This window comes from Crocodylus porosus, unplaced genomic scaffold (assembly GCF_001723895.1).
Source record: "Crocodylus porosus isolate Cpor-Errol unplaced genomic scaffold, CroPor_comp1, whole genome shotgun sequence".
NCBI lineage: Eukaryota > Metazoa > Chordata > Crocodylia > Crocodylidae > Crocodylus > Crocodylus porosus.
This window is the reverse complement of record NW_017728943.1, coordinates 99,051,850-99,078,426: the sequence shown is the minus strand read 5'-3', so window position 1 is coordinate 99,078,426 and position 26,577 is coordinate 99,051,850. Positions and strand designations below refer to the sequence as shown.

At 41.4% G+C, this 26,577-nt stretch overlaps 1 protein-coding gene and 1 long non-coding RNA gene across 2 annotated transcripts in view; one reads left to right on the top strand and one right to left on the bottom strand.

Annotated features, from left to right (window-relative positions):
- LOC109319981 overlaps positions 1–3,261 on the top strand; it is a 9,753-nt gene extending 6,492 nt beyond the window's left edge. Inside the window, exon 3 of the long non-coding RNA XR_002103691.1 lies at positions 3,058–3,261. This is a non-coding gene — a long non-coding RNA (uncharacterized LOC109319981). The remainder of the gene's footprint in view (positions 1–3,057) is intronic.
- Positions 1–26,577, bottom strand: part of PCNX2 (pecanex homolog 2 (Drosophila)) — a 258,890-nt gene that overhangs the window by 98,949 nt on the left and 133,364 nt on the right. Inside the window, 2 exon segments of the mRNA XM_019549852.1 lie at positions 2,587–2,695; positions 18,546–18,723. Coding sequence (XP_019405397.1) covers positions 2,587–2,695; positions 18,546–18,723 — 287 coding nt within the window.

Genomic DNA, 26,577 nt, shown 5'->3' with positions numbered 1-26,577 from the left:
GGGGTGACCACCAGGATCTGAAGGAATGTTTGTTCATCAGGGTGCCCCAAGGGATGATAAAGTTGAACAGTCACAAACTCCTCCAGGACTGTTTCAGGCTGGACATAAGGAAGAACTTCTTTACTGTCTGAGCACCCAAGGTCTAGAATAGACTGCCACTGGATGTGGTTCAAGCACCTACTTTCAACGCCTTCAAGAGCAATTTGGATGTTTCTCTTGCTGGGATCCTATGACCCCTACTGACTTCCTGCCCCTGGGGCAGGGGGCTGGACTCGAAGATCTTCCAAGTTCCCTTCCAACCCTAATGTCTATGAAATGTACATATACAGGAATTCAGATGAACATAGTGAGTACATTTAAATAAATGCATGTAATATTTGTTTTGCAGTGTGATCAGTTATTAGGTTTTTTTTCCTTTTCTAAAAAAATTTTAGTTTATTTTAAATTTACATAAATATAACTAGGTCAATTCCAAATTATGGTTTCTAGATTAACTCTACATAAAGTCAGCCCTTTTGTGCATATGTACTTTTGCATTACTTTATGATGATAATGCATACACATTAATAGAAAGTAGTATGCAGATACTAAAGGACAAAGTTATTGTTGCTGTGGGAACAATAACTTATTCATTCAAACTCTTAACCATAACATTGCATTAAGATACTGTTTTGCATTTAACAAGGATATCATTAATATAAATAATAGATAGCCAGCCTAATGCACTTCAGCCATAACTATTTAAATCAACTAAGTCCTATTCAGCTAGCTGCTTTTTCCTTTTAGGAAAGTTTACTTCGTGATTGTATTAATATTAAAGTTACTGCCACTGCAGAAAATTGTGATTGAAGGGAAATCTCATTAAAATATAATCTTCAGTTTTGAAATATCCTGTCCTGAAACTTAAATAAAATTTTCTTTCAAAAAATCGTTAGTCATACAAAAATAGGGATTCAAATGAATACAGAATGCAGAGTTTTGTGATGGCTTTTGCCAAAGCAGCTGTACAGGTTTACAATATTTTTCCTTTGTGGATGTCTTTTTGGAAACTTTCCCTGTAAGGATTGTTCTGTTTGTGCTTCCATTTACTCTACGATATTTTGTATCTTAGAACCACCTTGCTTCTGAACACTAATATGAGTAGGGGCCTACTTAAATTATGGTTTTGTGGTTTTCGCGGAAGCTGAGAAAAATGGTGATCTTCATGAAAAAATGGCGGTCTTCACAAAAAATGGCATTGGCTGCAATTTTCCATGGAATGGACAACCTCCACCCCCCTCCAAAAAAAAACAAAAAAAAAAACTTACCAGAAAACTAAGGTTTAAATGTAATACTTGGATCTATAATAAGATGGTAGTCTATATGATATTCCCATGGAATTCTCTATTTAAGTATACGTTTGTTGCCTTTTGGACAATCAGCAGCAAAGGAAGGGGAGGCCAGGACCCCTCTGCCAATCGGTGGCAAGGGGTGGAGCTACTACGAAATGCCTGCAAAATTGGCTCTGCACACCAGTAGTGGGCAGTTGAAAAATCCTTTATCTTGCCATGATTTGAGCAGGTCCCTAAATATGATCCAATAAGACAACTGTAAGCACACAGTGATGTATCCCTTACATATATAAAAATATCACCATATTTAGAATCACAGATGACATAACTAGGGCTTTCCAACTTCTAAACGACCATAGATTGAAGATGGTGCAGTCTGCACCAGCAATGGCTGCACTAGTGCAAGCCACTAGTCCCCAGGCCACACCCCATGCTCCTCCATCTATGTAAGCAGCCTCTTCTCCTCTCCCATACCATATGTGGCCCATACAAGCACTGCACTGCCAGCCCAGACAGCCCCTCAGCATTCTTACTGTACCAAGCCACAGACTCCCCCAGCACTGTGGTCTGCACCGCTCTGCTCTCCAGGGTGGGAGCAGAAAGCAAAAGATGAGGGAAGGGGAGCCTAGAAACCCCAGAGCAGCAGCAGCTGGAACAATGGCTGGGTAGAAGCCTGGGGCGGGGGTCACACATTAACCCCTTGCAGGCTTCATGTGGTCTGTGGGCTGTAGTTGGACAGACATGCTGTAAACTAATAAGTCACTCACTGTCTCAGACTTGCCAGGGAAAACTATTAAAGGCTTAGCATTTTAGGGCCAGTCTGCAGCATGCCCAGTACTCTACAGGATAAGGATTTAAATGCATTACAAAAGAGGAAAGTCCATCCCAGATGGAGATAGTATACAGCAGATGTATTTTCTATACCAGATACTCAAAGTTCTGTATAGTGAGGTTGTATGTAAAGTCACCTACTGCATAGGAATGGGAGAAGGGAACAAATGAGCATAAGATTAAACATCTTGGTCTGACTGCACTAAGATTTTCCAGTTGCACCTGCCTCCAAGTAAAACAAAACTGTTTCTCCCATGTCTAAGATGACCACATTAGAAGTAAGAATATTTTTCAGACTCAACATCAAGTACTGTCACATTTTTTAAAATAAAAAATCTAAAAATGTCATGCTCTTTGTTCAAACCTTGCACACATATCAACAGGGCACTTGAGAGTAAAGAAAAATAAACCTATAAAAGGATATGAGGTATTGCGAAGAGCTGAGCAAACACGTGAAACGAAGACCCCCAAGCAATCTGCCAGGGAGCAATGTATGTCATGATGAACTGCAATTTTTGCAATAGGTCCCATAGCTGAAACCAAGAGAAAAAAAAACAATTATGATGACACATGTGGTTATTAAAGTCACTTCCAATAGAAACATCTAGAAAATGATAAACCTTTTACCAACCTGTAGTGGAATGAATAGAATTTAGTTTGTTATGCTATGTTTTTCATTGACACTAAGGTCCTGATATAGCAACATATTTACGCACATGCTTATCTTAAAGGACATGCAGTCCCACTGAATTCTAACATGCTTATGTTTAGGCACAAGCTTAAGTACATTTATGAATTGGGGCCCAAATGATCATCTTTTAAAAAATATTTCTGCTTAATTAGGGATTAAATATTGCTCTGAGCATGCTAACTCGGTTTTCTTCATAACTTGCAGTCTGATTTGTTAACTTCTGTGGTGCTCCTTTAGCATCTGAAGAGAAGAACTTCACATCTGACAGTAAGGCGTATTTCTGCTGGCAGAGACCCCCCCCTATTAGAGTCAGGACCTCTTGCACCTAAATCTATATGCAACATCTTTACTGAAAGCTTTTGGAGATTGGTATGCACCAATTTCCTTTCATGCTGCTGACTATTTTTGTTCAGGAAATAAATAAAAGCTCATATTTGTCTTGACCTTTGTTTAAGATATTCTTATGGTATGGACACTCATTACATAGGTAGTGCCACATATGTGAGAGCGCAGATGTTCTATATAGCCCAACCAGCAACAAGGACCTGTTTCAGAGCCCTATACTGCAAACCCCCTTCAACCTGAGGGTCTGCAGACTATACCCAAGGGGCCCAGAAATGATGACCATGATCCATCAAAAGCATGTGAATACCCACACTTATAATTCAAAGGGGTCTGCACCTGAATTAAAAAATGTTTAGGGGTCCACAAACGATAAAAGGTTGAAAACCACTGCTCTACTGGGACCCTGCTGCCACCATGGGAGCACCGGCAACAGCTAGCATCCCCATGCTTGCTACCAGTGTTGTAAGAGCTCCAGCAAACAACTGGCATCCTCACATTGGTGATGGCAGCAGACTGGGCTGGGTCACATGACTCATATTGCAGTATCGTTACCTGAGGACGCTTTGGAGTGACATGCATATACTTCAGGAGAATGAAACAGGACTTTGTTCAATACACTTTGAACAAACATTTTTGTACTTCAAAAACTTCTGATGGATGAAAAGACAAATAAAGACATTTTATACACCTTGATAAAAGTTCTAAGTCCAACTAAGAAGGTTTTCTTCACTGAAAGTTCAATCAAATTACCTCTATTTTAAATTATTTCTCATGGGTTAGCCTACTTTGTGAGTGAGAGTGGCCACATTGTGAAACAACGCTTGAGCTACTCTGTCCTTGCTAGCACCACTCTTGCTTATGTGCAACACTGACACTCCTAGTAGCAAGTCCCAATGTACATCACACTGTGGTACACTGAGTTGCTCTAAAAATTTCTCTCAAATGATTTATAGGAGAACTTTCTAGGTACACAGATAAATAGAGGGAATGCAATGAAGGACCAGTGATATTCAAGAAGAGCTGCTAGTCTATGTTGACACTATGAACCATGCCTGTTAGCAGCTGACAAGTAATGCTAGTTTTTGCTTTAAGCCACAACCCCTGAGATGCCAGACAACTTAAGTCATCACTCCAGTTGATCTAAGGAGTTTCACATATGTATGGGACTCAAATTAAGGGCAACACTCTAATTATACTTCAATGACATTTTGCAGTGAAGACATAACCAGATATATGGAAAAATCAGGACACTCCTAGTAAAACTAGGATGTATGATCTCTGTGGTGGGGCACCTTGATGTGGCTGCCACTTTAAGGGCAGAGTCAGGAAGCTACCAGGTACCTGATGAGGGCAGTCATTTTGAGCTCTAGGCATATAAAGGCTGCAGTTTGCTGCTGCCAGCCCAGATAGAAACATTACCTGGCTGAGCTGCAACAGGAACATCTTGAAGGTAAGAGCAGGAAGCTCTTGGTCCTGGGCATGACCTAAAATTGCACCCTGCAAGGAATGGGTGGCCTAGTGGGGCTCCTAGTGGCGTGGGAGCCACCAGGAAATGCCAGGCCAGTTACATCCCTGGTGAAAGGCAGGGAGGGATGCCTTAGCACCAGCCCCGATCTTCCGGTGGACTTTGGAGGATGTTGTGGGAGTAGTGGGACCAGGCATGGTAAACAAAGTGCCACCCAAGCCCAGCAGGGCTGCAAGATCCCGGAGACACCAGAGGGGATAGCGTGGGGAGCGTAGATGTGTGGCCTCACACAGAGTAGTGCTGAATGGGAGTGGGCCTGAAGGGCTGTGTGTGAGAGGGGCTGAGTAGGGCTGAATAGGGAGCAGGCCTGAAGGGCAGCCCCAGGGGTGCATTGCGTAGTTGATCATGAAGATGAGAAGGCCCTAGGGTGGGGCATGGTGTAAAGGCCCTAGCGGGGCTATAGTAGGAACCCCATGGAGAAGAGGCCAAGGCACGGTTGTGGATGCTTGAGGCTGTAGTTTGGGCCAGAGGCCAAGCAGGGGGCTCATCCCAAGAGTTAATGGTGAGTTCTGGCCCCAGTAAGTCCTCCACTGCAAGGAGGCTGAGAGTGGGATAAAAGAAAGACCTAAAGGGCAAGCACAATGTCCTGCTGCTCCAGGGAGGGAGGGAGAGTCCCTGTGAGACCCTGGAGCACAAGTTGTGGTATAGGATATGATTACATCATGTGGATGCCATCTGCGAGGCATGGGATGTAGTGTAGGGAAGGTTTGGAGTTGCAGACAGTATCCCCTGGCATTGGGGTGAGTAATGGGCAGCTTCCCGTGTTATTCCATCAGTTTATGGGAACAACAAAGTCGTGGCAGTGAGACTGGGTAGACTGCTCCATAGAGAAAAAGTGGGTGGGCTGGCAAGAGATCCGACCCCAAGAATTGCCCCGTCACAGTTTCTTTCAAACGCAGATTGATTATGAATCTGTGCTTGTTTTTTCCATTAGAAATTCAAATCTTGTTCACCTTGTTTCTCTCAAAGCCACTCTATATAACTGAAAAACTATGACATTTGCCATAGAATGCAGCAAAACCTGACTGCAAATGGAATAGTGTTAATTCATGGAGTTTTAACACTTCAGGGTCTTTTCTTAACATCTGGTTCTCTGAAATGTGTGAACAAACAGCCAGGAGAAAAATCTATCTTTTGTTAAAGATTCAAGTACAATTCAGACTAATAAGCTACATTTGGAACATCCACAAACACCATGTACAACTACAGCAAAAAAGAAAAAAAATCCACTAAGGATATGCCTATTACAGATGGAAGTCACAAAGCCATAAATCAGCCAAGAAGTGTTAAAAAAACTCCGAGGGTTCACTAAAAGGTTTTAAAACCTCATAGTTCACATCCTGGATCTTGTAAGGAACAAAAACCAGGGGAGCCTCTTCTGGTTCTGTATTTTATTATACAAGTTTCATGTCTCCAATATCCACATAGTTTTGCAAAAAATGTATGATAGGTCTGAGCTCCTTATTCCCTGCCACCCAGAACTATTACTGTTCCTTCTTCCAGGAGAACATTTAAAAAGGTGCTCTTTTCAAGTAGCCAGTACTCAATTTCTCTGTCAACTGCTGATAGGAGCAGGGAAAGCAAATAAGTAAAATAAGGAGGAGCCAATCCAAATTCAGAGATTTCCAGAGTTTTCTACCACTTGCCATCACCTATCTTTTATCCACTAAGAATGAGAGATAATGTTTTCAGCAACAAAAAAATGGAGGTAAGAAAGGAATTCTAGCAAGTTTCTGCTACATTCTTAGCTTTTGAGAGATTCCTACATTGTTCAAAAAAGTTATTAAAATGTGAATTTCTAGATAGCACATGCCTTTAGAGATGAATATTGCCCAGTGCCTCTATGACTTGAGATACTCAAGCATCTCAAGCTTGAAACCAGAACTTTCCACCAATTCATCCATTTCTGTGCCGTCTTCTGAAGAATCCCTCAACCATGAAGTAGTCTCCAGTACTTTGCATAACTTGACTATATGCCAAAGGTAACATGGTTGCTTCATTCATTATATAGACACTAGCCTGTATAGATTCAGGTGCTAAAGAACTTTTCTTTGCTAGATCAACCTGAAGAGCTTTCATTTATTACTTGTTTCACTTATCAGGGAGATTATAAATCACTTATCCCTTCCTTCTTCCCTGCCTGAATTGAGAACTCAAAGGGTTTGCCAAGAACTATTATTTTTGATTTAGAAATAACAAAAACGTATCTCTCCAAAGACAACCAAAGGGCTCAGTTCTCTGTCATAAAAATAATCTCCAACTTCAACAAACAGTACTAGAATATTATTCTTACAATAATGACAACGACTTATTGATAATACACAAACAATGTACACTTAGTACACTTTATATTTTAATTTTGACTGGGGAAGCCGGTAATAAATTCTAGATATGTCTGAGGTATATTTAAATGCAGCATTAGATCTCAAGGAAAAAGTTTCCATGATAGTGTGAAAGTTAAAAAAAAATATTGTCCCTATGAGTATATTAAACCTTACATATTTGTCAAGAGTGCATGAAGTTCTACATGAGACTTCCCCAGTATAGGATAATTTATCTCACTGTATCCTTTGCATAATTCCTCTTCAGTTCTGAAGCATTTTGTACAGAACATTGAGCAGAAAAATTATACACTTTTTAAGGTATGTATATCTTGAGTGTTCCTAAATTTTCATCATATGACAGTTTTGCACAGTAAACAGTTTGTTCCTGTTCAATAACTAGTAAAAACTACCAGTATAATCAATTCAGAAAATTTAAATAATTTCATCCTTGTTACTGTCAAATAAAATGAAAAGGCAAAATGTATATTTTATATGGAGATACCCTTTATGATCTTGATCATCTTAAGTTTTTTTTTCTTGGGTAAAGCTGTTAAGCTTCTACAGAATTCTTCCTCAACAAATATCTTCTGTTTTTAATGTACACTAATAAAGAAGAGCTAAAAACTGTAATCTTTAAAAATGTTTCTTAATTTCCTTACATATGGCTATTCTTGTTCTCTTGCATACCCCTGAGACAACAGATTAAATTCAATAATGAAATTAGGAAATTAATTACATTAAGGTTGTTTTCCAGTGCTGGAATCACATATATAGTTTTCCTTTTTTGTTTATTCAGTTTTTTAAATATTTCCTGGTCTCAGATCTCATTCACTTCCATAATCCATAAGGAATTTAATGGGTGACTTAAATAAACTGAGATCAAAGTTGGCAATGCCTCTTTCCTGTGAAAAGATTTGCCTGTCCAAACCCTTCTGCCTGTGTGGTAAGCCATTCACTAGGACTCTACGTGGAGAGATACCAAAACAGGACTTGGAATATCTAAAGCACATCTGTGAAAATTTACTTGCTAATCTGGTGCTCATAACTTTTTGTTAGGAAATGGAAAAAAATGTTTACATATACATATGCAATTTTGTCCTGACTAGAAATGGATGCTCCTTAAAATTCCACTGGAGCATTCAAGAAAGAACTAGACCGGCACTCTCAGGATTTACTGTACCATTTAATTTTCCATGCGTGCAGTCAATTCTGACTGACTGTTGCCACCTCCTCAGGGTAAGCTATGATCTGTTACAATAGGTCTAATTCTTTTGGGAAACGTGTTTGTTTATGCTTGCATCCATAAAAATTATGTCTATAAAAATTAATGTGAAACTTTGTTTTTAAGCATGGTGAAGTTTGCTGTGCATGTAAAAGAAAAATGTTAAATCTGTATTCTTAGTGCTACTAAGCATAGTAAATTTATATGGACAAGCATGATATAAAAAGCATTGGACAAGCTACTGATTGTTACTGCCTCTCTTTTCTGGAGAAAATACTAATTCCACTAGAAAAAAAAGAAGGTGCCTATGGGAAAAACTGAAGAGCTACAAAGTAGTGTGCACCTGAAACTCCAAGCATAATTCCTGAAATGTCCTGATATTCATTGACAAGAGATTTTGTGCATGGCACCAGAAGGGTGTGTAGTATTTCACAGACAGCTCAAGTGACCAGATCTGAGCTTCTTACAGTCTAATGAGATATTTATTATCAAGTCATTAATCATCCAGGACATATATGGATGGAGAGGGCCCAGAGCATAGGATGAGGAGGCTTACAACAGTTAGAGATTATTAGAAAAGTAATGACCCTGATTAACTTGAGGCTTGTACCGCACCCAACACTGAGCTGGCAGTAGTAGGACAGAGAGGTAGGTGATCAACAGTGCCATAAGACACCATCAATTCTCTGTTGTTTGGGAAGAAGGAGGTAGGTAGGTAGAGGCCACATAGGTAGCCAGTGCAGTTTACAAAGTAGGCAAAGCCAGTTACAGTGGACACACTAGGAGTTGTACTGATTCATCCCCCATGAAGTATCCGTACTCATGTCCCCTATAAGTGCCACTTAAAACTGTATCCTTTCCTACAGATCCGGTGGGCCAACTTTGTTAAGAACTGACATAAAATAATTCATAGAGGAAGCCACTTGGGGGAAGGAGGAGAGGGGCAGAAACCATTGTGGAGTACCAGCTACTGACACCTAGATATATACTTCATATATATCCAGATACGGTGCACTTGTGACTCATTTACTCCCCTATGGTATTGCTACCCTCATTAGCCCAGAGTGTATGCATTAAATATAGCCTCCTGAACCAGTAAAGGCACATGTATGCACTGTCTTGGTTCCTCAATACAAAAAAGACAAAAAAAAATCTTCATCTAGGTTGAAATCTGAGATAGAGGTCAATGATGGAAGGATGACTGAAAAGAAAGCAATTTAAACTGTTTCCAATATTAAAAGGAAACATAAAATGCACAATGCAAACCACAGCTACAGCAGCCAAAAAGTAACCACTAAGATTATCCTGTCAAATATCAAATGTAGCCTTGGGTAATTTACTCAACAGGAAGTGTCTTATCAGGGATTTATTTGCCAGATATCAGAAGTTGATGGAACAGCTGTGAGCTAAGAGGGAGCAGCTGATTAAGACATTGGATTTCAGTGTGCACAAATGGCAAGAAATGGATTAGAATATGAATTAATGATTCAGTGACAGAAGTTTTGAAGTAAAACATCATCACTTTAAAGGAAGTCTGAAAATTATAAGGGGAAAAGAAAAGAGCAAGGGTTTTGACTTAGGGTAGCACCTAAATTAACTGAAGCTAGTAAGTTAACTAAGAGGTCTGTGGTTTGTGCCCACAAAGACAATTTAAAAGGTTTAACGAGGTTAATTACTAGACTATAGCAAAGTAAGAAGATGGTCAAAGGTTACAATTTCTCATCAGATGAAGAAAAAATAAGATGCTATGTATATGTTCTGCCCCACTGGAATCATCATGGTAAGGGTATGAAACTCTTGAAGAGCTGAGCCTGATTTGTACAGGTTTGGCAAATTGTTACAGCCTATGTTAGCTGGAGCTGCTGTGACATGAAGATTAACTTATATAACATACAATAGTATTGTTCCTCTTTGCTAAAAGAAAACAACCTCAATAAAAATAAGAAAAACTTTACTTTTTTTTTTTACTTCTAAGTTGGCAAATGCAATGAGGGGAAATAAAAAGAGACTAACAGACAAGGAAAACGTATCCATAAGTGAGCTCAGCAGGGGTAAGACTACTTAGGCAAATGAATGCAGTGTTAATGAAGGCAAATTTAACAAGCTCTGGTTCTTTGATTATTCTGTCTTATGCATGAAGACAAATTTTGAACCCTCAGAGGATCTGATTATCAGAAAAATATAAGGTGATTTCATATTTTAGTATTGCTAATTAGTTCATCCACACACACAAATTAAGAGGCCATTAGACTGCCTGCCAATAACATACTAGAGACAGAAAAAAACCCTAAGTTGTAGCCTTACTGATTAGAGGGTTAATGTTATTGGCTCTGATATGTACAGATGGGATACGTGAGAATATGGGTCCCATTTCTTTAAAACAACGGGAGCTCAGCAGAAGTCACCAGGCCAGAGAAAATTTAAAATGCATTTCTTCTTCTTTTGGCATTCCACATGGAAGCCCGTGACAATGACCCTAGTTGCAGCACTGAATTTGAGAGTGTTTGACACAGAAGCACCTTGCTGCCTGCTGCCACACTTGAGAAAGATAACAGACAGGCAGAGAGAGGGAGCAGTACAGACCACTAGGAGAATTCTCCAGCTACAGTTGCTTTGACTGTACATGGCAGCTTCCTACATCAGTCACTAGGACATGCCCAATTCACTTGTTTATGCACTAACAAAGAAGATTCATGGAGACAAATCATCACCCCACCCTTGTTTCAAAAAGTACAGGGTGGAGACTCACCAAATCTAAAAAGTCTCAGGTTTCTTAACAATCAGAAAATAGTTTGAAGCATACCTAAATGCACTAAGGAGACAAAGTTCCAATACCTCAGGTATAAAAGGAGGACGTGGACTAATTATGTGCAGTGCCCTTCAGCCCTGTAGCCCCTCATCAAGTACACAAAGATGGCCTGTGCCATCTAATCACACTGCGTAGGGCAGGCTGTTGGTGTGCTTGAATACGACCAAATCACTAAGTACAATATCCAAATGACTCAATTATGGTTGCTCTGGTTTAAGCAGACTGGGAAGGAGGGAGGAGGGCATTCCTCTCTTCCTTTCCCCCACCAGAGGCAGATCCAGAGGGGGGTGTAGCGGCATGGATGCAGCCCCCTGTGTTACGTCAGCTACACTAAAAGAGTAGGAGCCAGAGACCTTTTTTTTTAAAGTCACAAAGCAAGTAAGAATTCCCCATTCATTTCTCCTTCATGCTCAGTAGCACCTCCACTCCCCTCCCCACCTCCCTGATCATCACTGCTGCTGTCTCCAGCTGCACTGGGGTAGGAGCAGGGAAGCTCCAAAGCCACTTTTACCTGCTCCAGCCAAACTTCACACAGAGCCAGGCACATATAGAGACAGCAGCAGCAGTGAGCAGGGACCTCCCCTCCCCCAGTGTTCCCTGACAGCATGGATGCAGACACAGGAAGGGAATCCACCTCCTGCCACTGCTAAGCCTGGCTCCATGTGCAGCCTAGGAAGAGCAGCTCTAGAGGCCCCGTAACCGTGAGTCATCTGGGCTAGGGACAGACATTCAAAAAGCCTGAGCCTGAATTGATTCAATCTTTGCAGGGTTGTCTAACCTGGCTAGGCTAAATCACTTTGTAACTGCACAGACATCCCAGACATGCAGGCACATGTCTGCAGTGGCTCAGGCTAGAAGCTGGGGGGCACTAGAGCAGCCCTCCCTTCCCTTGCACAATACTGAGTGGAGAGGTGTGTGGCCAAGCCCCAGCAGGACGCTCTGATTAGCCCAGTAGGGAATTGATAACAGTGCTTATCACCCCCTAACTCAGTGCTTATCAACCCGTCAAGAAAACAACAGGAGGACATTACCAGCTACCTGGTGATTCAGCACTGACCCCAGCAAGCATGTGGTCTTCCAGTTAATTAATACACAGACACCTTTCATCAAGACAGAGGGGAGGGGGGAATTCCTGCTTAGCAGCGAGTGGTGAGGGGAGAGGGGGAGCAGCCTGCACTCTCTGCCGGAGCTCCAGCCAGGGAGCAGAGGCAAGGGGCCAGTTCTGCTGTGGAGCAGAGAGCCCCACCCAGCCTAGACAGCATGCTAGGATGCTGGGGGAGTTTGATTCATCTTAAACCAGCAATGGGTCTGGGACACATTGCATAAACTGGTTTGAGCCAAATCAGTTAAGTCTGACACTACATTCAACCAGGTTTAACTCAAACTGGTTTCAGCCATTTTCAAACTGGTTTATGTGCATTGAACATCTGTTCTGTTACAGGTTTAAACCAGTTTCTGACCACTTAAACTGGTCTATGTGTAATGTCTGTACCTAGCCCTGGGGACAGAAGCATCAGCAGATGGGGGAGGGTGGGGGAAAGGTGGGGAGGAAGGGAGGGGAATAAGTATGGAGGGGAAGGGAAGATCCTTACCTGCTTGAAGGACTTACAAAAAATCCCCCACTACTGCCCCTCTGGCACAGTGTGCCCATGCTGGAGTCTGTGTGGGCAGGCTGGGAGCTGGGGGACTGCCACTCCTGTAACACAGGTCATTGCTCCCACATCCCACTTTCCAAAATTCTGGACCCGCCCATGCCACCCAGTGCTCTCATGTAAGGCAGCCACAGCTAATCTACCTTCCCTCCCCTGAACTCAAGGAATGCTAAGTGTGTCTTTAGCATTCAAGGCTCCAGAAGGGGTTTGTGCAAGCTTTTAAAATACATCAATGGCCCACTTGTCACACAGTGGTTTTACAATGCATCACTGCACTGAGGAAAGTGCAAAGCTACCTTTTTAACAAACCTAGCAAGTGTGCTGGAGAGGATTCCCATTGACATCATCCCTGTTGACAGTCATCCTGTATTAAGCCTAGAGCCTTTGCTGCTTGTGTGGTCCCTTGTTTCATTACACTCCCTTTCTTCTTAGTCTTGAATAACCAAATCTTGCAGCATCCTCTAAAACCAATTCACATAGTAGCATGGCTATCAGAAGGAGCTGTACTGGCCATACTCCTTTTTAAACATGTTTCTGAGGCATGAACTATTGCTTAAACCCCATTCAGTTAAACAATTATGATTTTCCCCAACTTAGCTCTATTAAACTATTGTGTTGATAGATATCAGACTGATGCAAGAACTAACTGCTTTCTTTAATGACTCCAAATAGTTCATTGTTTCTTCTTCCACCAAGAACTGAACAATATTTTCACTTTATGAAATATGGAATATGGAAATAACTTCAAAAGTTAATTCCTCTCACATACCAAAAAGTCCAGGGTGAAATGCACTTATTTCCTGTTCTACCACTGCCTTGATTCCAATCAATATTTTTCTCAGTGCTTTGTACCTGGCTCTCTTTTCAATTAACTTGAATAGCTCAGACCATCACATGATATTCACAGTGTCTCCCAGGAAGTCCAGGGAGAACCAGTGGCTCACGTGAAGTGCTTCCATAGATTCACAGAGTTTAAGATCACAGAAGATGTAGTCTAAGCATTAAGTCCATAATTTCTGTTTGAGATATAGCTGCTATCTCTGTATTACACATTTTTTGTTTTAAAGACTTCAAAGAATGGACATTTCTAAGAGCCCCATCACAGGGGCATGTCATGTGTCTGGCCACACATCCAATTAATGGTGTGATAGAAATCGACCACAGTTATTACACGTTCTGTGTAATAACTTCGTAGCTTATTCCTTGTTTTACTACCTATTAAACATTAACCATCTACCACCTATTAACCATGCGGCCTGCTAACAACTTAAGATATGATTAACTGGTTAATCACATCTTAAGTGTAATGTGTGCCACAGGCCATAGTAAATAGCAAAAAATGAAAAAGGTTAAGAAACCCTATTCTATTTGAATCAAGGTTTTAGCCATTCTTCAAAAAACATACAAAGCTGTTCTAATCATTTACCTTGGTCCTTTCATAAGGTAATTTGAAACCTAAAACTGTACTCAATTCATGCTTATCTACCCTGTTTCTAATATTAAACTTTTAAATTCTACAACTTGTAAAATGCAGATAAGGGTTAAAACCTTCAAAAGAGCACAAAATTAGTCATGTGGCTTTAATAAGTTATATGGCATTAAAAAGGACAAAAACGTCCACATTGATTAAACAAAAAAATCTCCTCTTGTGTTGATATATAATTGCCTTAGCGTGGGAGACATGGTTATTTGTAAATGTAGACAGAAATCTGTGAGCAGCCATTGTGGTTTTAATGCCCTGATTTGCTCGGTGAGCAGTCATGTTGATTTGAATTCTCTGATTTGACTGAACTGTATTAATAGCATCATCACAGCACCATAAAGGAAGAAACATGATCACCAATAGATTCAGAAATATTCTACCTGCCATTAGTAATGAAGCTTATTCAGCATAAATCTGCCTAATGAGCCACTAACCAAACTGTGAACATATATTGCCTTTAAATGTAGTTTCCTCCAGTCTCTGGCAGAAGAAGAAAAAAAAAAAAGGTGTACATTCAATGCAATATCACTTAGATAGCAAGCAAATGTTTTTTTGTGGACTCCCTCTGCTCAAAAATTGCCATCAATATGGTTACGTTGGATGTAACACTTATAAAAGTCCCATTATCCAGACAGTGGAAAGTTCACACCTTCAATGAGTAAGCGGATACTGACTACAGTAAAAGATGCACTATCCGGCATCTTACAATCCAGCATGCTCCACTAGCCCGCTTGCCAGCTTGTAAGATAAAGTGAAACCGTAAGTGCCCACCACGGCACTTCCGGTTTCTCCAAGCCTCCACGGCCCGGGGCAAAGCAGCCTGCACTGCCGAGCCTCCACAGCCCAGGGACATAGTCTGTGTGGAGCCATGTGAGGCCCACCTCCCTGTCCTGCAGGCCCTGCAGGATGGGCAGCGATGCTGCGGGAAGGGCGGCGATGCCGCGGGTGGGGCAGGAGAAATGACAGCCGCAGCTGCTCAATTAACCGGCATATTTTGTTATTCAGCATCACCCATTCCCAGGGGATGCTGGATAACAGAGCTTTTAGTGTACCATTTTATGGGTTATTTCTACATAGTCAAAAGGTGATGGTAATATAAACTTCTTATTCTGTCTTCTTAAAAAGAGTTGTGAATACTGATACGACTAGCCTGTGCCTCGATTGAAGCTGTCGGCGGCTGAAGTTGTAAAGACTCATAAAGCTTATAGGAACAGAACCAGATACAGTCTGATTAAAACTTGTTGCATGGAAAGCACATACATCTTTATTTGATATTATCCTTAGCTCCAAGTGAAAAGAAAGATTTTATAAGAGTGCCATCAAATCTTTTTGAACTAATCATAGGCTATTGTTTAATTGAAGTAAAACAACTTATTTTTTGGATTTGAAATTAATAGGACTTTAAATTGCTATAATGCTGTTTTTTAGAGCATGAATAACCATTGCGTGGAGAGGCTTTTCAGCCATTTACTTTCAATTTTTATAAAACGCCACAAGGACAAGGCCACCTGATGAACTAATGAATCTTCAAAAGTTCAGGTTTAATGGGATTTTGAAAATGTGATGGAACTATGCTGAAAATGCACTGTTAAATCATGTCTGTAATATATACTTACAATCAGGTACTGAAGCTTTTATTTTAGCAAACCTATAAAAATTCAAAGCACAGGGCTCCATGTTTAATTTAGCATACACCATTACTTATCTCACAGACATTACACATAAACCAGTTTGAGTGATCAGAAACAGGTTTAAACCTGTAACAGAACAGATGTTCAGGTGCATACATCAGTTTGAAAATGGCTAAAACTGGTTTCAGATAAACCTGGTTGAATGTAGCATCAGACTTAATGGATTTGGCTCAAACCAGTTTATGCAATGTCTGTCCCAGACCCCTTGCTGGTTTAAGATAAATCAGACTCCCTCAGCATCCTAGCATGCTCCCTGGGCTGGGTGGGGGTCTCTGCTTTACAGGAGGGCTGGCCCCTCCCCTCTGCTCCCTGGCTGGAGCTCTAGCATAGGCTGCAGGCTACTCCCCTCCCCACACACACACACTCCCTGATAAGCAGGAATTCCCCCTCTACCTTGCTGAGGAGATATCTGTGTATTAGCTAGCAGACCACATGTTGGCTACGGTCAGTGCTGAATGAACAAGCAGAATCAACAGGCAAAATCAACAGGTAGCTAGTAATGTCCCTCTGTTGTTTTCTTAATGGAGTGGTAAAGTCTGAGTTAGGGGGTGATAAACACTGTCATCAATTCCCTGCTGGGCTAATCAGAGCGCCCTGCTGGGGTCTGGCCACAACCCAATCAGCTCAGTGCTGTGGAAAGAAAGGGAGGGCTGCTCTAGAGCCCCCCAGCTTCTAGCCTGAGCCACTGCAGACATGTGCCTGCATGTCTGGGATGTCTGTGCTGTTACAAACTAGCTCAGCCTAGCCATGGTAGACTAACCTGCAAAGATTGAATCAGTTCAGGCTCAGGGTTTTAATATCTGCCCCTAGCCACTCTCATTCTCCTCACTAACCTATCTCTTCTAAGCCTAACTTGCTAATTCTCTAGGAGGCTTCATATACCCAGCATTTGAGGAACAAAAAAAGTTTCTTGTAAACTCCCAATCTACAAACATGGAGCTTTCTTCATAGAAACTGTAACATGCTGATGAAGAACTAAAGATCCTAGGAGCCTCTGCTTTTTGTCCAATTTGAAAAAGCATAGAAATGAGTTTCAGAGGGTGACTGCACAGCTCTTGCTGCAGTTGCCAGTCCAACAGCCACACACTATGTACAAACAAGCTCTGTTTAGTTAATGAAAATATCAATATAACCAGGAATTTCTGTTAATCAAAATAATCAAAATAATCAACAATTTCTCTTAGGTTGATGCCATGTCTACCAGGGCACCCAAGAATCTTGATGAGTGATTAAGACCATCATGTGACTCATCAAGTACCAATATCTATCACCTGAAACCCACATTTTCACTCCTAAAAAAAATAATAGAGAAGTTAAACATAGGCCCACCGATGCCCTCAAATCCCAGTAGTTCTTGAGGTTAGGATATTAAGTAGAGATGACACTGAGGGCTGATCTCCTTGTGCTCAGAGGCTAGACATATGTCCTTTTATTGTCGGACCTCTCTGATATACAGGCTCAGCAACCATAGTATCATGCCAATCCCCTCTCAGTTATGTAATGGAAGTTAGCTGGGTCACACTGACAGACCATGTCTACACTAAGATATTTTAGCAACAATATTTTGCCAGTGCTATTAGTGGGTCCAACTGCATCAGGACTGATACCATAGTGACAGGGGACCATATTAAAAAAAACAAAAAATGTTCCCACCAAGCTTAGGTAATTAGCATTAATAGTGCTGGAAGCTCTAACACAGACACAGCTCCAGTGACTTCTTGTGGTTTTAAGCACAATGTCAATTAAATATGCTTTTGATTTCTGTGAATGAGCAATCAGGGCAGAATCCAGTCCCACAGTTGGTGTAGATAAATTTCAGAATTGTGAGTATAACTCAGAAAAAAACCAAAGTGAAGACAGTCCATAGAAGTTGAGAGTTAAAGATGTAAAAGGGTTGAAAAAACCTTGACCTTAAGGTTAAGGACAGCACAACAAGGGTAATGGCTTGAAACTAAGAAAGGAAAAAATTATGTCTAACATTAGGAAAATATTTTTTATCATAAGGACAATTAGAAAATGGAATAATTTCCCAAAGGAAATTGTTGAGTCAAACACTTGAGACATTTAAAGTAAGCCTAGATCAAAAAAAAAAAAACACTCCAGCAATTCATCTAGAGGGCAGCCCTGTACTAATGACTCAAGAGGCCCCTTTCCAAGTCATTTATGATTCCATTCTTGAATATATATAAAATAACTAAATCACAAGTTTGAACTTACATAGCATCCTATGAATGCTGAAGTAATGCATCCTATGAATGCTGATGTTTTGCAGAGAGACAGAAGACATTTAACTTTAAAGCTAATGATCAGTCCTGTAAAGCAGCGGTCTCCAAAGTGGGGTGCGCAAGACGATCCATTGGGGTATGGGAAGAAAATATTATAACTTCTATTTATATTTATATAAATACACATATATTGGGGGTGCATGGTCCAAAATTTTTTACTGATGGGTTGCGCGATCAAAAAAGTTTGTAGACCACTGCTGTAGAGAATTTAATCAATGGCCTGTCTCTGATAAAATGAGACAATAAGTCATCTTAAAAAATTGCTATCCATTTATTAATGTTGTAACACTGGAAAGACAAGTTAAATCCATGCAAATATTTAAGATGAAAGAAAATAACGGTGTCTGCAAACTTGCCTTGTGAAACACAATGGACATCATGAAGAAATTCAGCAAGAAGTCATCTGAGCTCTCTCCACTGTCAAAGTGGAAGAAGACTACAGTGAAGCTTAAAGTAACAAATTGATTAATAGGATTACAGAATGAGGACCGAAGTAGCTTCATTCCAGCAACTGTTATCAGGATAATATCACAGCTGTAGGGGTGAAAAAGAATACATTTAATTAAGTCAAAGTAACAACAAACAAAAAAGAAAATAATTGACACTTAATGAAAGTGGACAGCCATACCAGACCCATTTTTGGTTGGTGTGTCTATATGCATGCAGCCTATAGATGACTTTGTTCTATGTTAGCTTAATTTATCCATAACAGCATAGCTTTATGCTCCCAATAATACATATTTGTTTGATACTTAACAGACTCTAACACAGGAACAATGTTGTATTATAAAAGAAAAGCATTCATTAGGCAGACGGTCCCTTATAATGATATAGTTCAATAAAATACAGTTTAACTTGTATAAACTGATGTGAAAACTAACTCACCTAGTGCATACAGTCTGTTTTGCTACCTGTGAAAAAAAGCTACAGAAAGGGAACGTAACCTGGACTCTAAGTAGTAGGTATCTGCTCAGAAAACTAAATGAGTTTTCCACTAAAAAGAAAGGCTGTCCAACTATAAGAGTACAGCATTTGGCTATTCAACCTCCAAAGATCTTTAACAATTAATTTGTGACTCTCAGTTTACCCATGTTGAAAGTCAGACCCTCCCTTTGACTGCAAATAAGATCCTAACCTTAGACAGGAGACAGGCGCCAAGCTTGGGTGGTTTCTGGGAACTTGAAGGCACAAATCTAGGCACATGGGGAGCTTTAAAGTGAAAATGGGGAGGAATCTAGTACGCTCCAATGCCTCAAAGGTTAGGCAGCAGCTGAATAATATTTTTTATAAAGAGTACATTTAGGCTTACAAGTCTAAATAAGTCCAAACCCTACTTTAGGCACTTAAGTCATTCACTGATTTTAGCCTTCAAAGAATGACCTAAAATTCACCACAGTGCATATGCAACTCTCTTTTTTAATGCAGACTAATTGTCTTCTTGCAATCACAGGTGACTTACAGAACTTTCCCTGAAGTACTTTTTAAATGCCGGCAACCACAGACAGGGACTCTGAAGTCACCAATATGTAAGATCAGAATCAGGTCCAATGGTTGCAAAATGCAACAAAAATATTCCTTCACACCAGCAACAAATCAGTAAAATGCCTGCTAAAGTCACTGACACTTAACAGCTCAAAAAACTTTAAAAAGAATGTTGAGTTCACCCAGATATCTTGGCTCAAACTGCATTTCTGTCATTTCAGCAAAGCTCTCAGATTGTGCAGCTCAGTTGATTTCATTTTATGTTGCATTTGTTCATTGCAGCTATCCTTTATTGCAGATCCAACTTTATTTGAGTTCAGGCCACTCACAAGAATCACTTAGGCATCAGTCTGAATGAAATGGCTAGAGAATTCATTTCTTACCCTGCTAGAGCTGGTGCTTTCAATTATTTGCAGATTTCTGATTGAAAAAACAGGAACTAGAGTAAAAACATTTTGAACCTCTCATGAATCACATCTAAATGAGATGACCATATTTGTTCCATCCAAAATGAAAATTCTTGGAGCAATGAGGAAGATATTAATGCAGAGAAGAAATTAGATCGTGGAGCAGCAGCAATAGATAATGCTGAAAGACCCTTTTCCCTAAGCAAAGCATTACTGATGTTCCTCTGCTATCCTTAAAACTTTCGGCAGACAGAAGTTTTATAAACATACCCTCCTGCTGCAGGGGTGGGCAAAATGCAGCCCGTGGGCCAAATGCAGCCCACCAGGCCATTCTATCTGACCCACGGTGCCTCTAAAAAATTTAGAGAATTAATATTTATCTGCCCCTGGCTGCCTGTCATGCATCCCTCGATGGCATGCCAAAACACAGTAAGTGGCCCTCCACCCAAAATAACTGCCCATCCCTGTGTTAGAGGATATGGGGAAATTGTTTTCTGTTAATTCTGTTTCTTTAAAGATACGACTTAGGAAAGTTCTCTCTTTGGTGCTAAATGCCAGTAGCAGAAAGGATACAACTGCACTCACTCAGCTATGATTTTTTAACTTATTGAGGCAGGAAGAGTAGCAGACCACAAGGGAAGCCATGTGAGCCTGTCCAGTGAGCCTCATCAACAGCTAGGATTTCTGCTTCTGGAAACTTCCAATGAGTTCCTAATTGTGCAGAAAGTATCAGCTCCCCTCCAAGAAAAAAAATCCAATTAAAAATTTTAATTACAAAAGTAAATGAAATTAGAAAATATAATTGCAAAGATATTACCTCAAAAACATTACATTGATCTCAGAGGGGAATTGAGCATGTGAATAAGAATCATGAAAGATGGCCTTAAAATGTCATAATGGTAAGTAACCTCCCTTTTTCCAACTCTCAGATATATAACACTCCTCCTCCAACAGGTAGGCAACAAAGACCTATCATGGTACACAAATCCACCTGCACTATGTAATATAGGTAGCCTATGGTTCAGGCTTATTAACTACCAGCAAGCACATTTCTAGACAAATATATATTTGAAGGTATCTTGATTCTCCCTCTCTTCCTTCCTCTGTTTGCCTCTGGAGAAAACATATTGGTGTCTGACTGGCACCAGTCCCAAGATTTTGGAATTGCTGTCCACTGACAGGACTCGTACCTTATCACTTCCAAGACATAGCCTTAGAGGTTAGGGACAGACATTCAAAAAGCCTGAGTCTGAATTGATTCAATCTTTGCAGGTTAGTCTAATCTGGCTATGCTGAACCGGTTGGAAACTGGGCAGCCATTCTCTCTGGACTGAGGAAATTTAGGCATATGCCTGCAGTGGCTCAGGCAAGAAGCCAGGGCACTAGAGAAGCGCTCTCTTCCCTTCCACAATGCTGAGCTGAGAGGGGCATGACCAGGCCCCGGCAGGACTTTCTCATTAGTGGTGTCTGCCTTCATCATCCCAGGCTCTTCCCCACTAGTTGCTGAAGGGGTAGTAGAGTTGTCAGTCCCCAGACCCTTGCTAGCACTCTGAGGCAAGGTGGGGTGTGCAGTGCATGCATTTGTTGATGATACGGGACTTTTCAATCTCCCTCCCTGCTTGTCAGACTGTCTGCAGAAAACTGACAGGTAAGCAAGGTAGCCCAGAGCTGATAAGAGTCTTTACCACCCACTTAGCAAAACAGTAGCCTTTCACCCATTACTTCAAACTCTTCTTAAACAGCTTACCAGGGTGACCTGTTGAATAGTTCCAAAAGCCCTGTTCTGTCTGCCTGCCTGTCCCAGTGAAATTGGAGAGACACACACAGAGATGCCTACTGGCATTAGCTAACATACCACATGCCTAGAGTCCGTGGGGCTGGGGTCTGTGCTGTGGGAGATGGGAGGGGGGGATTTCCTGCTTGAGCAACAAGGTGGGGGGTAGGGTAGGGAGGAGCCAGCAGACCCCGGTGTGTTTGCAGTCGCTGCCGGAGCCTTATACAGCACTAGCTAACATACAACAAGCTGGCTATGGTCCATGCCGTGGAGAGAGGAGGAAGGGATCCTTGCTTAAGCAGCAAGTGGTGAGAGAAGAGGCAGAGGGGGGCATGGAGAAGCCAGCAGACCCAGCCAGGGAGCAGAGGGGAGAGGCCATACCTGCTGTGAAGCAGAGAACCCTGCCCAGCCCAGAGAGCATGCTGGAATGCTGGGGGTTTATCTTAAACCAGCAAGGGGTCTCTGACAGACATTGCATAAACTGGTTTGAGCCCAATCAGTTAAGTCTGACACTACATTCAACCAGGTTTATCTCAAACCAGTGTCGGCCATTTTCAAGCTGGTTTAGGTGCACTGAACATCTATTCTGTAACAAGTTTAAACCAGTTTCTGATACCTAAACCAGTTTATGCGTAATGTCTGTCTCTAGCAGGGAGTTTCTTCTCATATGTTATAACCGGTGATCAACACTTTCACTTTGTTTTAGGATTGTGGGGTGCCCAAATTCCACTCAAAGAAGCTTCTTTAAAAATTAAATAATCTAAAAATATATATATTAAACAGTGCCCACGCTGGAACCTTCTGGCCTTTGTTCTGACACCTTCTTTCAGAGAGAAAGCCAAATTAAAACTGAAAGTAGCTGTGTTTTAAAACTTAAACTATAAGGTCAGACAACGTGAATTCTGTCTTAAAACCAGAGTTGCCAGTCATTCTGTTTATTTTAATTCTTGTAATATTTAGCTTTCTTCTTAAGTTTTCATAATCTACTGATTTCTATGTTCAAACTTTTAGAGTTCAACTCTTATCCTTTAACACTGAAAGGCAGTTAATCATTGAAAAAACCTTCTTAAGGATATGAAACACTCTCTATCACTTGAAGTTTTTTAGCTATAGCTCACCCAGACATTATGGCTTGATGTGAAAATGACTTGGTGAGGTTAAGTGGTTTGTTTTATACAGGTGATCAGACAAAAATCAACAAAACAGTCCCTTTTGGTCTCAAAATAAAATGTCTAAAAAGGCCACCATCTTAACAGGGCTAACCCAGAGTGGGGAAAATCCTGCCCATGGGCTGAATCCAGCCTGCCAAGCCATTCTATCCAGCCCACGGGGCCCCTAAAAAATTTAGAAAATTAATATTTATCTGCTCCTGGCTGCCTGTTAAAGATGACAGGAGTCAGGGGCAGTAGGGCCCAGCAGCCCAGCCCCATCCCACCCCTGTCATTTCTCTGCATTCTTGTCTGCGCACTGCTTCAGCACCACATGGCTCCCGGCTGCATCGCTAGACAATGGGAACACAGGGCCAGGGATGGGAGGTGCGTGTGTGTGTTCATTCACAGGGTGAGTCCCACCCCCCCCCACCATACATATGCTCCCACACACTCCTCATACTGCCATACATGTATACCCGTCCACCATATACCTCACACACCCCCGCCACCCTCTCCCCCTGCAACTCCCCACAAACCCCATACCCACACACACGCCACATATCCATGTACACACCCACATGCTCCCTCACACCCCCACACCTATCCAGCTCCACAGACACATGCACACTGTCCCCCCTACCCCACAAACCTATACCCAGCCCTCACCCTCCCTCAATATACAAGAGTAAGAGTTCATTTCACCTCTATGTACACTACACAAATACATGTAAACCAGGGCAAAAATATATTTTTAAATCAAATTAATGAATGTTTTAGATATTCACTTTTTAGAATATAATTTGGTATTTTTCTGGTTCTCAGATGGCAAAACCCCTTGCTGAAAGGAGCACTTCTAGGGGCAAGGGCAAGGACTTCAGGTCACAATATGGCAACCATGGGGTGGGGCACCCGTCAAGGGGCAGGGCTACCCATGTGGCCCTTGACAGCTTGCCAAAACTTGGCAAGTGGCCCTCAGCCCAAAATAATTGCCCACCCCTGCTAAGCTGATAGTGCCGCTTCAGGTATGTGTATAGGATGCAAGGCAGTGTCATGTGAGATGCCGTGCCTGCTAGCTCTTAAACTAGAAGCAGCGTAGCCATGTTAATGTGGCATGCATACCATTGAATTCTGCCTCTCAGGAGTGTCTCATCACAGTGCTGCTTTGTGCCCTGTAGTCATAGCCTTAGTGAGAGCAAGGTAGGATATAGGAGAATGTAACAAGACTACAAACTACCAGGCAGATATCCTGGTAAGTTCATGATAACAGAGAAATGAGGGAAAACTGAGGGAACTGCAAGGGACTGTGAGGTAGAAAGGACAGAATGAAAGGGAGTATGCATGAACAGAGGCAGCATAAAAGCTGATTAAGATGACATATGGGAAAAAGGAGTGCTGGAGGAGAATGAGTTGCTGGGAAATGCAAGGGAGGAAAGGAAGTGATAAGAAAGGGGAGAAAATAGGCAAGTGGGAAGGGAATGGAGGAAGAATGAGTATTGCACAGCTACTATCCCTTGACTCTCTATTCTCTCTCTCCAAGATATAAGGCTGGCAAGGCCTAGAATGGCTGCCCTTCATACCAAATGGGACAAGAAAGATGAAAGGCACATCCAGACTGCAATCCAGAGATGTCACTACCACTCACGTGGATATATCCAAACTACAATACTTACTCGAATCTAAATTACCCTGAATTTAAGTTGACCCCTGAATAATTAGATTCTATATATGGAAAATGTATAAATTTGTTATAATTTTCCAGGTATAGAATCTAATTATTGCAGGGTTGTTTTACACCTCCACCCCCCCTTATAACAAGGAAAGCACTGGCTAAGGGGGATCATGTAGCCCCCCTTTGATCTCTGCCCCCCTCAATTCTTCCCCCTGCAGCCTTCTTGCCCCTCTGTCACCTTCACCCCCTCCACCAGCTCCCCACAGCTTCTGCCTACCCCCCCACCCATCTCCCTGCAGTCTCTGCCTCTCCCTGCCCCACTTACTGGCTGCTTGGGCTCTGTTCCTTCCCAGAGCATAGCACATGGAAGTGCAGCCCCTGCTGCCCATGCAGCAGCAGTGGCACTGCTGATTTGCCAGGACAGGGAATGAAATTTTCTTGTGCTCTGTGCTCAGGAGGGAATCCAGCCCAAGCCTAAGCTGAGCTGCCTGACAGTAAAGGGGCGGGGGAAAGGCGGCCAGGAGCTGCAGAGGGCAAGTGGAGTGGGGGTCAGGAGTCTGCTGCACGTCTCAATTCTGACAGCAGCTGCCTGTCTCCTCCCTTCACTTGTACATGAATCTAAGCTAATCTAATGTCTTTTCCCCCCTCCCCATCCTGATTCAACAAATACAGTAGCTTTAGGTCAAATACCAGTGGCCAGCTAGCTGCAGTAACATGTACCTCAGGGTTGGTTATCTCCCTGAATATTCATACAGATTTTGGGGTATATTCTGCAGCCCATACTGAGCTGCATGCTACCATGGCAAGACTGCTACCAGCATCTAAGCAAGCCAACTTAAAACTAATTTGAATATGTCTATATAAAATAAAAAAACGTCTTGGATTGAACTGCAGGCATAGCTTATGTGGACTCTACTCTGAAGAGGAGCCAAACATTAATTTTTTGTGGGTTTGTTTTTAAGTATTTTGATAAGCAAATTTAAAATCCATAAATGATCACATATACCTTAGAGAGTTGTGCCGTTTCCCTAAAGGCTAAATGATCAGAGGGCTGACCCAAAAACATTCTCTCTTTCTTTCTTTTTTATCCCATGATTGCTGCAAGATCAATTCACGATTTTTGATCACTTGAGCTTGACAATGTTAAAGTGTGATTCTATTTTGAAAAACAGCTATGTAGAAGTAGCATCCTGTTACTCAGCAGATCAGCTCCTTGAGTGTGTCACAGATGCATCTGAAGATTAGCGGCAAATTAAATCCTGTCTGTGAAGTTTAGTAGCCCTATTCAACCTATGCAGCTGTGAGAATGACCTGGTTTTATTCTGCGCAACACACAGGCTCCCAAGTCAGTAGGATGTTGACTTCTTTCGGTCAGATTTAGCTTCCCAAGTGCCCGATTCACTTTTGGAAATAGGCCTTTCTGAAAATGTCGCTGTAAATTCCTACCAGTTAGTAGTCTGCAAGCTGAATGCAGGCAATGGACTTGAAAAAAAAGTGGCAACAAGGGCATAGTTTGAAGACAGCTGGGCTGACAGATGTCACAAAGGGTACATTTCATCTTGCAAAACTTCCATTTCACAGATGATAGTGCACAATATGGAACTACATAATACTAGTTTTCATTAAATGTTGTTTTAGAATAGAAATTCAAAACGTTCAGTTCAGGAATAATATGCAAACATGTACAGTTTATTTAGATGAAGTTCTCTGGAGCTACAACCATCTTTTTCTTATCTCTATATAGTCCCTAGAAAAATGGGCCTGGGACCCCTATGTATTACTATAATAAAAAGTAATCATAATTAAACTAACATCCATTTGTTATATCTTTTTAATCTTATTGTTATAGTATAAAAATATGTTCCATTTTAATGGAGCTTTGATCTTGAAAAATGATTTTAAAAA